The sequence below is a fragment of the Myotis daubentonii genome, chromosome 6 (genome assembly GCF_963259705.1).
Source record: "Myotis daubentonii chromosome 6, mMyoDau2.1, whole genome shotgun sequence".
Lineage (NCBI taxonomy): Eukaryota > Metazoa > Chordata > Mammalia > Chiroptera > Vespertilionidae > Myotis > Myotis daubentonii.
Window position 1 is genome coordinate 23,733,364 of NC_081845.1, and position 16,340 is coordinate 23,749,703.

The following is a 16,340-nucleotide window of genomic DNA, read 5'->3' on the forward strand; positions in this document are numbered from 1 at the left end:
AGATGCCAGTTTTGTTAATAGGAAATAAAGAAAAAGATAAAACAAAATAGGAAGTTCAGCAAAATGTTCTGTGCAGAAATGAAACACTAGTTCTTAGCAATCAATGGTAAGAACCATAACCAAAAAAGCCAACTAAAGACTTTAGAATGCAATAGGACAGGACATCTATGGTCTTTTAAAAGACACAAGAAATTAAGAGTAAAATGGTCATTTTAAATGTCTTTTGTATTTTATATCATTTAAAATGTAATTACAGTATTATTTCTATTCCTAAAGTAAAATATTAATGTACTTGATCATAATGCAAATAAAAATGACTTTGTACCTCAAAATTGATATTTGATCTGGAAAGTAAACAAAAACAGTCAGCATACCTGCACCTGAGCTACCAAGACAGCCGTCGGTGCAGAACATGCCTTTAGTGGAAGCAATCATTATCACTAGCAGTGTCTCCATGAACAAGCAGGCCCTTGTCTCTTTTCCAAGGGCTAACGGCCAAGAGGGGAAGGGCAGAGGGTCTTGGTTCCACCCTCTGAATCTCAAGACAGTGACATTTACCTAGTCAATAGGGCAAATGCATACCATGGACACACCTGACAGACTAGTAGCCATGACAAGTAAAAAAAATAGGGAGACATTAAAAATTCCTTGCCTTCCCTATCACCCTGTAATATAGAATTTTCCCCCTAAAATAATCTTATAAATGGTAATTATAATCCTAATCAGCCAACAAAGGGACATTTCATTCACATTGTAAGATCTATGTGACTTAAAAAGTTATTGTATTTCCTACTTGAAAATTGGTTTGTTTAAAAGAAGGTACACGCAGTTCAACTCAATATGAGTTCAAAAAGTATTTGTGGATTCATGTGCAAAGTGGACCACATATGTAGCACTAACTCTATCAGGAATTATTGTCAGTTCCAAATAAACTCTTAGAACACAATTCACTTCTAAATTGGAGACTGCCTATACATAAATCCAGTTGATGAGTCATATACTAAAAGTTCAAAATTGTAAAAATGTTTGATCAAGGTCCAAGACTACAAAATCAGCATCTAGGGTAATTCAAACTTTAAAATCAATCATAAAATATGATTTATATGATCTCCTAAAAAGCATGATGTGCACTGAAATATGTAATTAAAAATAAAACCTTAAGACATCACAAGAAAGTGTTTGGTCAAGAACTATAAAGACCATGTTGGCTTAAGTGTTCCCACCAAAACAGTGACTATAAGAACATCATACATTCTTAAAAAGACTGGAATGTCATTATGCAAATAAATAGAAACTAGAAATACAAAAAAAATTATTAAAAGCAGCTGCCAGAGAAAAATATATTTTTCCTGGTAAAAGGTCAGCTACTTACTTCATTTTCATTAAGACATGATATTTTAAATACTATTTTTTCTTCAAGAAATATCAATACTATAATACCAGCATCCTCTTATGTAAAAGACAATTATTTCTACTTAGCAATTTTCCTTGGTATCCCTGATTACTAGTAAATATGAATTATGAATTCAAGTTGGTCAGATATTATTCTAAGCATTAGTAATTCCTTTCATTCTACTTATTTATTTCTCTAAAGCAGTAGTTCCTCAGCAGAAGTAACATATCAGAATCACATAGGGACTATTTTGAAAATATACATTCCCAAATGCCATCCCTCAGAGTGGCACTGACCACGTCTCAAGTGAAGCCAAGTTCTGAAAAAATTCCCCCAGTGATTCTGATTGCTAGGTAAAAAAACTGCTTTAAGGAAAGAATTACATACTTGTTCTACTGTCCAGAGGAGCTCTTATTTGGTCTGCCATTGCTGAAACTTAGCATGCAAAGCTATCAGTAGCAAAGAGGAAAACTCCACATTTCATTACTTAGGGTAAAAAAGTTAAAGAGATCTGATAAAATTATCTATTCAAAGAACATACAACCATACTTAAAAATTTTCTATATATTTATTTTGAAGTATGCATTTAGGACAAATAGTTTTGAAAATATATAAAAATACTTTATGCATTAATTCAACTTCAATATTTACATGGTCCCTTAAAGAATTTTCATTTTATTTTCATCAAAAATGTATTTCAACAACCTCTACAGTATTCTGAAAAGTCAGGAATTTAAAGATTTTTCTAATAGAAAAATTTTAGTTTCACCTACAGAAAAATAATGAAACTTGGAATGATACCACTGATATTTTAAAATGTAATTTTGACTCAGCTATGCTATACCACATGTAAGAAAAACCTTCATCACTAAACTATAATAATCCTAATTGGTAGCATTTTATTTAGGAACAAAGCACAAAAGTATTTTATAAAAGAAAATGTCTCCTTGTAAAAAAAGTTCAATGCTTCAAACAAAAATATTGTATGAGGTTTGATTTCACAATATCAAGTTTTCATATGCAATTTGTAAACATACACCCCGTATAAGCAATCAACTTAAATAAAGCCAATTATCATTTTAAAAAGATAGAGTAAAAACGAAATTTCAGTGCAAAAATTCATACAACTAAACTTATCAACGTAAGACAATTTTAATATAAAAATCACAACTTATATTCATACTATAAAGTCATCCTATAAAGACTTTCAATCTCTTTAAAATGAAACGCTCTACAGCAGTGATCAAGCTTTCCTTTTGTGACTATTCTCTAGTGAACACTTTCTTCTGATTAGCTTTTACAATGTCATCAGGAGATGCTGATTTGAAGTCAAATGGTGTTATTGCTATAAGAGGACTTATTTCTTTGTCCTTTATGTCTTGAACTTGTCTATTATAAAGAAAAGTCTTATAAAGGTCAAGGGTGCGTCGCTTGCAGCTTTTCAATGGGTAACGAAGACATAGTGTTGAAGCAAAAGCTGAAGGTCTAGCAGCAAGGGCCTTGGTCCATGATAGAGAAAAAGGTGGTTTCCTACTCACAGAGCCTTTACTGTTTTTCTTACTATCCTTAGCAGAAATGGAATGTTTCCCTAGCTTCGAACTCAGAACTTTAGTTCCTGGTGTTGGAGCAATTGATTGGTCTACTACGGGTTTTGGAACAAAATCTGAAGTTTTTATAAGAATACTAAGGTCAATATTTGAATCTATTTCAGGTGACCTCATTTCAGATAAACTGAGCTTAGAGGAATCTTTCTTATTCTGAGCACTGTCTAGATCAATCGTTTCTGCAATCAAATCAGAAAGTGATAAATTCTCAAAGTCTCTTGTAGGAGTTTTATGAAATGCCAAAGATGACAGAGATCCTGTTAATTCTGATACTCCAGTTGAAGACATACACCGATTTGCTAGTTGTGATAGGGGAAAGGATCCCAAACTGGCAGATGACTGGTTACAAAGATCAGATAAAGTACAGCATTGGGTTGAATTGTTTTCTTTGTGGTCCTGAAACAGTTCAGCTAGGGATGGACTTCCACATTGGAAAAACTGCAAATTGTCATTTTTTAAAATACAATTCTTCGCACTTTGTTCAACTGAAGAAATGTTTCCAACTTCAGTCATTTTATGAGCGTTTGAATTATCAAGAGCCATATTTTCCAATGAGCTAGTCAGGAGGAAAGGATTATTTAAACTTTCTAAACTGCTTAGTACTGGAATGTTTTGCAAATCAGGTAGTGAATTATTTTGAATAAATAAAGAGTTATTCGGTGTCGTGTTCTTAATCATTAAGGATTTTAAATCTGGAATTCCTTTGAAAGCAGAATCATCTTTGGGAACAGATTCAGATGCATGAGGTCCTAACAAATTGGCATCTAGATTCTTTGAAAGTAGACTTTCCAGACTATCTGTGGATGATAATCGGACAGGTGGCTGACTTTTAAAAGAATCTCTTGGCATATCATCCATTAGTTCAGCCAGTGACAGCTCTTTTGTTAACTTACATGATTCTAGTTTCTTTTCACTTTTAGGCCTGTCAAGTTTCTTTTTTTTATGGAGTAAAAAGTGACTTGGTACAACTGAGGAATTATGATATAATCCACATTTTGCTACTGGACCAGAAAAATCAAATGGTTTGCTACTGCAATCCAAATGATTTGCAGACTGAGGACAAGAGCTTTGAACATTATCAGCTGAAACTTCAGAGTAAGATAATAAGACTCCTTACCTTACAAGAGCCATTAATTTTCAGATGAATAGGTTCACATATGCAGAAGACAGTCACAGCAACCAAAAGGAAACATGAAATAAGGCATTAATTACTAAATGTTTCTTAGATTATGACATGAATAAAGTGATAACTGATCATTATTTAATAAAAAGTGAACACTCTAAAAATCAATAAGAGAATTTTTCCTTCATTTAACTATCCAAAGTGACCTTCCTACTTTGTTCATTGACATATACAAGTAAGTACCAAGCTAATTAATGTTCTAATTCCATAAATTTTATAATGTGAGGTTTTTAACACTTAAATTATAGTCAGGAATGTCTCAAATTCAAAATGTCTTAAAAACCAATGGAAAGTAGTAGGCTCATCTTCTGTATTTTTAATGTATTTAAAACAAGCAAACATCATCCTATAATTTAAATTCTACAACGATCTGGGATAAACTATTGATATAGATGACATATTACAGTTTGTATTCATTCTCATATTTGGTTAGTTAAAAGTACTTACCACAAAATTTTTTTAAAAATTTAAAGAAAACAAAAACCTCCCTTACTGAATGGTAGCAGACTACATATAACTTTGTTGTGGCAAAAATATAGTCCTCAGCTTACAGTACTAGTAAATATTCAACCCATTAACAAATCATTATGTTCCTACTGACAGATCTCATACCAGTTACTATAAAAGTATCTCAGTTCCCTTCTTATGTCGACTAAATTCCAAATTTAATCACAAACTCTACAAACTTAAAATTAAACATCTGGCTATAAATGCAAGAGTAGTATAATTATGATATGTATGATGTTTAACCATTTGTACGCCATAAGCATCTATAGACGCAAGCAGCGGACCTTTTTAAATTAAATTAAAAATATCATGGCAGTTAAGTGGTTAAATAAAACTAAATTGCTTTTATAAATACTATAAGCATAAAGGGATTTTTTTACATTGTCGAGCTATTAATTTCCATCTCCTGAACCATTAGAGTTAAAAAACAAGAGTAATTTAAAAGCTCTCTAAGTTACTACCAAAAGGCAAGTGTCTTGTTTTTAATAGGACTTTATTTCCCCTATATCCTGTTAGCTATGAAAGCAAGCAGAGAGGCAAAAAAGGCTTTGACAGAGGGAACACAGCACTCAGCTTAAAATTTCACAAAGTAGAAAAACAAATGAGTTATCGTAACATGCAAACTTTTCTGCCCATTTTCCTTAACAGCTCAAACAAATCAAAGCCTCTTTTAAAACATTAACTGTAAAACAACTAAAAGAGAACAAGTAAAAGCATACCTTTTGCTATCTTTCCTGTAGATATTGCTCCTTCATTCTTGACCTTCAATTTCTGCATTTTATCTTGTTCCAGAACCACTGACAAAGCCTTCTGCACATCAAACTTGTTCTTCAGAACTGCTTCAATCAATATGTCATCTGGCACAACATCTCCAAATACCTCTCTCATATGATCAAGGCATGAATAAAGACGAGCTAGAACAGACAGCAATAATTAAAAGCTAGGCTAAATGGTGTTATGAAAGAACCCTCAATCTTCAAGCCTGAAAGAATTTGAAATTATAGTAGGACGGTTCAACTCTCCTTTTCCCTCTACAACTTATTTATAATGATTATATTTTTACCCAAACATACCTATCTTCTCTATCAAAGGAACAATTTCATTAAGAAATCACTGTAATAAATGTCTCCTAAATAACAATAACTAATGCTTGAAAAAACTGTAAATTGTATACATTAATATCTACTTCAAATGATGATGACGTTTTACATGTGTACAAGGGAGAGGCAGGTGTGAAAATATTTCTAACTTGTTAATGAACCCAGTTAACCACTAAGTATATTTCTTAAAATTTCTTAAATTACTACTACTTTAAGTTTTCTTTTAGGCTAACTTTAGTTTTCTCTCACCAACTAAAATCTTTAAAAATGGGCAAGACAACCTAATATTAAAATGTCATAGGTTGCTGTGAAGATTGAATGCAATAATACCTGAACAACATTTAGAATAGTACTTGGAAAGCATTTAGTAAGGCATAGCTACAATCAGTATTATCATTATCATGCCATTACATATGTCAGATGGGAATGATGCTAACTTCCATTCTCAAATAAACTTTGAATTTCGTACCGTCTGAATCATTCTGAAGCACAGGAAAAAAAGTATAAGACTTCTACTCTATTCCTACCCTCTCACCCAACAAAGACAACTATAACACTTTCTTCAAATATACAATAAACCCTAGCTGAGGTGGTTCAGTTGGTTGAGCATCGTCCCGAGCATTGAAACATTGCCGGCTCAATTCCTAGTCAGGGCAAATACCCAGGTTTCAGGTTCAATCCTTAGTTGGGATGCTACAGGAGGCAACCATTCAATGTTTTTCTCTCACATCAATGTTTCTCTCCCTCTCCCTTCTTCTCTCTCTAAAAAAATCAATTGAAAAATATATTTTTAAAAGTATCTTTACCTGAAAATATATACATATACAAATACTATTAAAGAGTTTGTATAGCAGCTCTTCTACAAACTTTTATACAGATTATTAAATGTATTTGCAGTTGATAAATTTTTTTATTTTATATCTGCTGTTTTCCTTTCTGCTTTCTAAATTTGTATATTTGTTCTTTCTATCCATTTTTCTGATCAGCTCTGAGATTCTTACATTTCCCCTTTCTGTTTTCAAAGTAATTATCAATTTTCAATTTATAAACATTTGTAGAACAAATTCACATTCATAGAGAAAGAACAAATCAGCTCAGCCTTGCTTACTACCAACAGATGGTTTTACTATTATACCTGGCCATCTTAGTTCTGCTACACTGTTCATCGATCTACAGCTTGAGTAATATCTTTGAAATAATGTCATGTTTAAAATTTATTTAAAATACAGGAAAGCCTAAATACAAATATCTTTGTTAAAATGTTTAAGAGAATTCTAAAGATGCAAATTCAGAACCAATGTCATTACCATTTATGAGTTCTATCTTGACACTTGATTTACATGGATATGACCCATCAGGACACTTGTATAGTGTTACTTTCAACTTAAAATTTAAAAAACAAACCAACAAAAACAGGCTCTGGAACCACATGTTTTGTAAGGAAATGAACTTCTATAATCTAATCATAAGTTCTACATAGATAGAGCATATGAACAATAAATATTACTAAAAGAAAACAAATCACTGAACTTTCTCTCTTAAGAAGATCAGGTGAAGATTTCAATAAAAATTCCAGTTACTAAGTAACAGCCACACAATCAATTTTCAAATATATAGTTAACCATACACTAACAAAATATACTTAATAAAATGTATATTCTTTCAAAATATAAGATACATTTATACCATTACTACCCACAATCACTATCATGAACAGTCACAATAAAACTGACGTTCTGGTATACTGGTTATTAATCATTTTCAGATAAAAAACACAGACTACTTTTACTATACCTTGATCAAATTCACTTAGCTGATGGTTCAAAAGAGAATTGGAGGATTCTTTCAGATCTTCATAATCATATTCTTCTACAGGCTCAACAGGTTTGTCACGTCGTGAGTAAATAAACTGAGCAGCTAGAATATAAAATGATTGAACAATGCTTTTGTAAAGTCATTTCTCGTTAACTTTTTTTACAAAAGCTAAAGCAAAAATTAAGGATTCTGATCTACTACCTATAGCCATTTATCTACATTCTATAATAATGGATAAAAACAAAGACAAAACACATCATACCCCAAGTCCTTCTCAAATGTCCTTACTAACTACTCATTAGCCTATTATAATCATCTTCCTTATTTCCTCCTATTTTCAAAACCATTACCCTGAGCTTACTTTCTCTATAGTTTTCAAAAACTATCTTTCCTAATATCTCATCCTTGCCTCCTACTCTATCTTCCTTAAAATTTTCTCTTCCTTGGTATAAATATTCCAAGCCTCATATCAAACTTGCTTATTTGTATAATTATGAAAATATTAGAAACAGACTGTCTTCAATTTCCAAGAATTGCTAATTTGCCTAAACCCAAAAGTTGACCAAAATCATAGATCTTAACTTTTGAACAACTCATACTTTCAATCATACACTGATAACTGTATACTAGTATCATATTCCTAACTTTGACTTTCAGACCTCAGTCTCTGCTACTCTGCAGTACTGGCACAGTGTCATCACTCAATATGTAAATGGGTATTATATATTTCATTAAAGGGAGGAAAGACAAAACATCAAAGTGCCAATATATACCTGAATATCACATACAAAATACAAGTGAGCAAAGAAAATATCATGCATGCCCAAGGTGTTGATTCTTCTGCCTTGACTAGATGCCCACTGAGCTCAATTCTTGGAGATTTTGTTCAATTGTGAAGGTATAAAATTAAAAAATACGGGGAGAAGGACAGAAATATCAATACAATATTCTAAAGGCAAGGTGTTATTAGAGATTTTATATTCTTTAGCTTTCTGGAAAAGCATGTGACATGGAAGTCTTTTGCTTAGCATTCCCACATTTGACTTTTGTGCATGTTTTCATAAAGTCATTACCTATGAAAGGTAGGTAATACAATAGATAATACAAAAGATACTATGGCTTATGTGTAAAACCTATAATCAAAATGCCCTGGCATAATGCTACCTATTTGTAGTATAAATCAATGATGGCCTTATAGATTAGCAGGAAGGCAAAAAAGAAAAATGAATTGACGTATTTTAAAAGCCAAATGAGTAGTACATATAACTTGTGCTGCAGAAGCAGAGAAGATTAAGTAATCATTGAAGACTGGGGCAGTTATAACAAGGAGATAAGAACATCAGAAAAACTGAAGAATAGAATAAAAGAAATATAGAGCACTTGAGAGAATTCCATCTATTCTGCTATAATGCACATTTCCTTAACCAAACTAGCTCATACCAAATGATAATTAGGGTAATAATTAAAGTATACTATTCAAGTTGCTTTGGTTTATGAGATATTCCCCCCAGTACCTCGATGTTTTGCATCACTGCATAATGGCAACAGGTACAAAGTCCACGATTCCAACCATAGAATATCCTATATAATAAAAGCCTAATATGCTAAGCGTCCAACCATCCCACAAGTCACTATGACATGCACTGACCACCAGGGGGCAGACGCTCTGACCAGTAGGTTAGCTTGCTGCTGGGGTCCCGCTGATAGGGACTGGGCAAGATAGGCCAGACACACCCTGGACGAATCCGTGTGCACTGGGCCAGTTTCAGCCCAATCCCTGCAGGCCAGGCTGAGGGATTCCATCGGGCCTGTAGTTAATACTATAATTATTCTTTTTTGTGATACCAGATAGCCCCACATGCTTCCTCTGGGCTCAATCTGGACATGTGTCCTGTCTTTATGTGTGCTTATTGCTTGGCTCTCTAAGATCTGTAAGCATTTTGCCTCTGCAACATTACTCATCAGTTTTAACTCTTTCTTAACATCGTTTTTCCATCAGGCTTTCACCTTTTTAAAAAATATATATTTTTATTGATTTCAAAGAGGGAGAGAGAGATAGAAACATCAATGATGAGAGAGAATCATTGGCCGGCTGCCTCCGGCACGCCCCCTACTGGTGATCCAGTCTGCAACCCGGGCATGTGCCCTTGACCAGAATTGAACCTGGGACCCTTCAGTCCACAGGCCGACGCTCTATCCATTGAGCCAAACCAGCTAGGGCTCACCATTTTTTTAAAAATGTAATGACCTATGTTTATTGGAATATTTATTAGAAAGTTCATGTAGCCCTGGCTGGTATGGCTCAGTTAGTTGGAGCGTTGTCCTGTGAACAGGAAGGTCTCAGGTTCAATTCATACCATCAGGGCACATACCTAGCTTGCAGGTTCGATCCCTAGTCGGGGCACATATAGGAAGCAACTGATGGATGTATCTCTCTCACAATATTTCTATTTCACTCTCTCTCCCTTCCTCCCTCCCTGTCTGAAATCAATTAAAAAAAAGGGGGTGGGGGGAGAAAGTTAATGTATCTCTTCAAAATGTGCAAGAATTTTTATTAAGATGATTTGCTGGGGTCCAGCCCCAGCAGGTCCAGGGGTCCCCAAAGGTGTGGATGGAGTTGGCGAAGAAGGAAGGACACGGAGACAGTGTTCAGTTGATCAGCAGCCTAGCCAGGATCTCCAGCCAGGATCTCCAGCCAAGTTCTGGTCTGGATCTCCAGAAAGGTTCTGCTTAGGATCTCCATCCCGGTTCTGTCCAGGTTCTCCAGCCAGGTTCAGTCACCAGGTTCTAGTCAGGTTCTCTTGCCATGTTCTATAGTCAGGTTCAGTCCAGGATCTTTTGCCATGTTCTGTCTCTAGGCTCTGTCCCTAGGTTCCGTCTCCAGTTTCCATCCAGGATCCCTTGCCATGCTCTCTCCCCCGTCTCTAAGTTCTGTGTTCTAAGTTCTGTGTTCTAAGTTCTGTCTCTTGCTGTTTTGTTACATCTGTATTTATACCAGTTGATTCAATCCTATCAATCTCTATTACAAAGGTTAGGGGGTTTCTTATCTCCATTCCAGGGAGTAAAGATTATGTAGCTTAAGCATGATTGTTTTTAGTTAAAGTGATTAATTACCCGCCTGGCACTTAGTTGAGGGGTTTTATCCCCTCCCTGACTTCAGGGAAAAATCCCTACCTGGGGAAATAACCTTTCTCGGAGAGGTGACCTTGGTTAAAACACACAGCGCTAAGGGGAGCAAACATATTAAGAACAGTATGCTATACACGCCAGGTCCCTTGAAACAGCAAGGATGGACCGGCTCCCGGCAATGATTACTGTTTTTGTTAGTACTTTATGGATGAGTGGTCTCTCAGGATCCTATTTTTTCCCAGAAGCTCTGCTGTTTTTAGCACACAATTTTCAAGACCACAAGTTGGTCATTTTTCAAGAATGCATATATATCCCTATTTCCCCCCCTCTTGTACAAAGAGAATATAACATTATTTTATAAAGTCAGCCTGGCTAAAACAGCAGAAGAAACATCCTAATTCATAGATACTCTAAGATGACCACTTTTTTTCACGTTAAAATCTCAAAATGAGGGAATGTCTCAATCACATGGCATCTTAGCATTATGTAAGAGTTAAGATTGATGGCTGATTTTTTTTTTAAGTAGTACATAAAATAATGGTACAATCCAGGGCTTCTTAGATTTAATAAAATGTGTCAGTACTAAAAAAACGTAAACGGGCCATTTTGTGGTTGGTAACTTTATAAATTACTTTCCTGGCTGCAATAAGCCATTCAGTTTAGCCTAAAAGTAACAAATGAACTTTGCCCAACTTCCTCTCGTAGCTCTGAACTGTGAAGAAAAACCTAAGAGAAATCAAAAATTAAGTGAGGCAAGAAGTCATATACTTCTCTCAACAATTTTCACTTAGGAAATATTGACAAAGAAAAGGAAGTTGTCCATGTCCGGGCTTCTACTCTATCTCCTAGAAGCTATTTTTTCTACCCCAAACCCACACACAAATCAACTCAGAAACTTACATTGTGGCCATTGTTTTGGAAATATTAATGGCTGGGTTTCCAGGGGAGATAGGCAAGGAGGAGGGAAGTTAGAGGGAGAAAAAAATGTCCAAATATGTGAAGTTGAAATGAGAACCCAAAAGGTAACAAATACAATAAAAAAAAAAAAAAACAGAAAGGCAATGACAAGAAAGGGGACAAATATAAAATGCTATTTCTTTCTAAAAATTTAAATGCTTTCTGAAAAATTGGACACCCGTGACTTTTTAAATTAAGGTATTTTTACAAACATAAAAGTTCAAAGAATTCAAAACATGACTCTTAAAATCGCCTAAAATTGTTTCCCATCACCTTAAAATAAAAATCATGTGAGGCATTCATTTAAGATTTGACTTTGTAGGTCTCTTCCCCTGGAAATAGTTGGATTCAGTGGTGCTGGAATGGGGCAGAGGATCTGTATTTTTAAAAACACTCTCAGCTGATGGGTATCATCAGGGAAGGTTAGGAAACACTAGCCTACAAGCCTCCTCAGCCTCCCCTTGCATCTGCGTCACCTGTAGTCAGTGACTTTGTATTACATCATCATTAGTCCCCTAAAATCAAAACCTTTAATAAGATGACACTACACACCTAAAATTAAAAACTGCCTTCCACAATTTGGCTCCTGCTTTCTAGCCCTCTTTCCTACCGCAATTGCATTTATCGTGTGAGTCTTCCCAAACACATCTCACTTAGAAGCCACTACTTAAGCATGTTGTTTCTTCTATCTAGTATGCCATCCTTACTCCTGTATTTACCAGTCCCAATCCCACCTCTTTCAGAGGCCTTCCCAGACTCCTTCTTCAGGCAGGACTATTTCTCTACCCACCATACTGTTGTGTAGCACGTTGTTTGAAAAAGATTTTTAACTGGCTGCATTATACACCACTAATTTGTAAATTTATTGGAATAGGCTTTTTCTTACATGTTAATTGATGCTCAATAAAGGTTTTAAGTTGGAATGGACTGAATAAGGACCACTACTGTTAAGGTAACCATAGAAGGAGGCCATTAGATAGAGGTGGCTCTAATGCCTTGATGGCAAATGGAAAACTAAGGCAGAGTTAATTCCTGTAAATGCCTCTGGATTAAGAACAACCAATCACAAAAGCCAACCAGGCTTTCCCAGATAATGTAACCACCTAAGCTACAGACAAGCAAACAACTTCCTTGCTTTACTTTGTGTCTTCTCTTAAAACACTGCCCTTATCTTCTGTAGTGGAGAGCTCCTCACCGCTTGTCCTAACCACTCACCTGCCTGCCTGCCTGATCGCCCCTAACTGCCTCTGCCTGCCTGCCTGCCTGCCTGATCACCCCAAACTGCCCTCCCCTGCTGGCCTGATCTCGCCCCTAATGCTTTCCCCTGCTGGCCTGATCACCCCTAACTGCCTCTGCCTGCCTGATCACCCCTAACTGCCCTCCCCTGCAGGCCTGACCTCACCCACAACTGCCCTCCTCTGCTGGCCAATTTGGTTCTGATTGGTCAGTTTCTATGCCAGTCAGCATCAAAAGCTCCACCTCCTAGGCAGCCATTGGCTCCTCACAGTTGACCCAGATTTGTTGATTGATCAGTTTCTATGCCAGTCAGCGTCAAAAGCTCCGTCTCCTAGGCAGCCATTGGCTCCTTACATTCACCCAGATTTCGTCCTGATTGGTCAGTTTCTATGCAGTCGGTGTCTCTGGGCCTAATCAAAAAGGCGAGGCTGACCAGCAGCCCAGGTGGAGGCCTGGAGAGAAATGGAGGTGTGGCTATTGGCCAGGCTGGGAGAGAAAAAGAGGCAAGTTCTGATCAAAGGCTGCCACAGAGGCTATGGATCAGATTCTGCCTCCCTCTCTTGCAGGCCTCTCTCCGGGCCTGATCTGCAGCCCCCTAGGCAGTCAGTGCTGGGACGGGTCGCCCACAGCAGCCATGGCCACCCAGCACTGACTTCCAGTCTGCATGAGCCTTTGGCCGTTAGGACCCTGGCTCTTTATTATATAGACTAGAGGCCCGGTGCACAAAAATCTGTGCACTCGGGGTGGAGGGGGGTGGGGTCCCTCAGCCCGGCCTGTGCCCTCTCGCAGTCTGGGACCCCTTGGGAGATAATGACCTGCTGGCTTAGGCCTGCTCCCGGGTGGCAGAGGGCAGGCCCAATCCCTAGGTGCAGCCCCTGGTCGGGCTCAGAGCAGGGCCGATTGGGGAGTTGGGGGGCCGCCCACTGTCATGCACAGAGCAGGGCGGATTGGGAGGTTGCGATGCCACCCTCAGTCACACTCGGGGTAGGGCCGATCAGGGGGTTGAGGCGCCGCCACTCTCACACTCAGGGCAGGGCCGATGGGGAGGTTATGGCTCTACCCCGTCACACACAGAGCAGGGCCCGTGGGGTGGGGGGGGTTGGGGTGCCACACCCTGTCACACACAGAGCCGCAGGGCGATCAGGGGGTTGGGGAGCTCCCCCCTATCAGGCACAGAGCAGGGCTGCTCAGGGGGTTGGGGCGCCTTCCCCTGTCAGGAACAGAGCAGGGCAGATAGGGAGGTTGTGGCCCCACCCCTTGTCACACACAGAGCCACAGGGCGATCAGGGGGTTTGGGCACTGCCCCCTGTCACGCTGATCCTGGTGCCGGGAGGCATATTACCCTTTTACTATATAGGATAGAGGCCTGGTGCACGTGTGGGGGCCGACTGGTTTGCCCTGAAGGGTGTCCTGGATCAGGGTGGGGGTCCCCACTGGGGTGCCTGGCCAGCCTGGGTGAGGGGATGATGGCTGTTTGTAGCTGGTCACACACCCTTCAGGGTGGGGGTCCCCACTGGGGTGCCTGGCCAGTCTGGGTGAGGGGCTGAGGGCTGTTTTCAGGCTGGGACTGAAGCTCCCAACTGCTCCTTTTTTCCTTTTTCTTTTTTTTTTTATTCTGGGCCAGCTTTAGCTCCTAGGCTCCAGCGCTTAGGCATCCTCTGCTGAAAGCAGGTATCTGGTTTGTTTAGGTTCTATAATCGAAACTCTGTATCAATTCCAGCTCTGAGATCCCAGCTCGCTGAAAGCAGGTTTCTGGGGTTTTGTTTAGCTTCTATATTTGTTACAATGTTTTTTAAACTGCAGGCTCAGAGGCCCGCAAGGCAGGCGGGGAACGTTGGTTTCCTCCGTCACTGAAGCAAGCAAGCCTCATGTTAGTTTCAAGCTGCCTGGCTGCCAGTCGCCATCTTGGCTGGCAGTTAATTTGCGTATCTCGCTGATTAGCCAATGGGAAGGGTAGCAGTCGTACGCCAATTACCATGTTTCTCTTTTATTAGATAGGATTACTAGTGGCTCAGTGCACGAAATTTGTGCACGGGGGGAGGGGGTTCCCTCAGCCCAGCCTGCACCCTCTCTAATCGGGGAACCCTTGGGGGATGTCTGACTGCTGGTTTAGGCCTGATCCCTGGGATCCCCCTAACTGACAGCCGGACATCCCTCTTGCAATCTGGGACCACTGGCTCCTAACTGCTCACCTGCCTGCTGACCTGATCTCCCTAACTGCTCTCCCTGCTGGCCTGACCCCCCTAACTGCTCTCCCCTGCCAGCCTGATTGTCCTAACTGCTCTCCCCTGCCGGCCTGATCGCCCCTAACCGCCTCTGCCTCAGCCCCGCCACCATGGCTTTGTCCAAAAGGACATCCAGAAAGTTGTCTGGAAGTTGTTTGTTCTAATTAGCACATTACCCTTTTATTAGTATAGATTGATTTCAGAGAGGGAGGGAGACAGAAATATCAATGATGAAAGAGAATCGTTGACTGACTGCCTCCTACACGCCCCACATTGGGGATCAAACTCATAACCCAGGCAGGTGCCCTGACCAGGATTGAACTCTGGGCCCTTCAGTCCTCAGGCAGAGGCTCTATCCATTGAGCAACACTGGCCATGGATACACTTTCCCTTTCCACTGGGACGTGTTCTGTTTGCTGGAGCTGAAACACTGAAGCTGTCTCACTTGGGCAGAGTGGGGTGCAGTGGGTTGGAGTAGGTGAAGCCCCCTGAAAGCTGGAGAGAGGCCTTGTTTAACAGCTGGACTGTTTCATGGCTGTGCTGCCTCGCAGTTGAATGGCCACACTGTTGGGCTGTGCTACTGTCAGTGGGAGTTTACACAACTGAACTCTCTGCACAGATAGCTTCCTCCTCACCACACCCCCAAGCTGGGGGTTCCTCTTAGGGTTGGAGTGACACCAACCACCCTTGGTTGGTAGCCCAATCGGCCACTTTGGAAAGAGAACTGGGGAATCCTGATTTTACATGAATGCTCCAATTTCTTAAGTTGGCAACTAATGCGAACTTCAGATGTTTGGGCCAAACCAGAGAGGTGGTCAGGTCTGGTGTCCAGGCCACTAGGTGGCACTGGGCTCAGCCCAGCTATAAAGGGAACCTAGGTGTCTGGGCAGGTGAAGGGGTTGGGGGTACACTTGAGTAATTCCGATGTCACCCCACTTGGTTTTTTGGGTTTTTTTCCCCACTGATCACAATTTATTATAATCTGTTGGCAGCATAGATAGATATTAGTTACCAGAACTATGTCTTCATAGAAGTGGACAGTATGTAGCCATTCTATGGAGAACTGTGTACACTTAAGCATCAGCATGATCTTTAAGTTTCTTTTTTTTGTTGTTAATGAAAATAAGCTTTATTACATCAAGTAATAAATACATACAAAGATGCAAACACTATTAGTCACTGTCTTCCAAA

General features: G+C 39.0%; 1 protein-coding gene across 4 annotated transcripts in view; it reads right to left on the minus strand.

The window, feature by feature from the left end:
• The window catches only part of HBS1L (HBS1 like translational GTPase), an 83,875-nt gene that overhangs the window by 57,544 nt on the left and 9,991 nt on the right, over nt 1-16,340 (minus strand). For 2 of the 4 annotated variants that reach the window (XM_059700396.1, XM_059700398.1), the window contains exons 3-4: nt 7,582-7,704; nt 5,407-5,601 (exon numbers count right to left, since the gene is read on the minus strand). In XM_059700396.1, coding sequence (XP_059556379.1) covers nt 5,407-5,601; nt 7,582-7,704 — 318 coding nt within the window. Of the gene's footprint in view, nt 1-1,942; nt 4,110-5,406; nt 5,602-7,581; nt 7,705-16,340 lie in introns of those variants that run through there. The other 2 variants (XM_059700397.1, XM_059700399.1) reach the window with 2 other exon arrangements.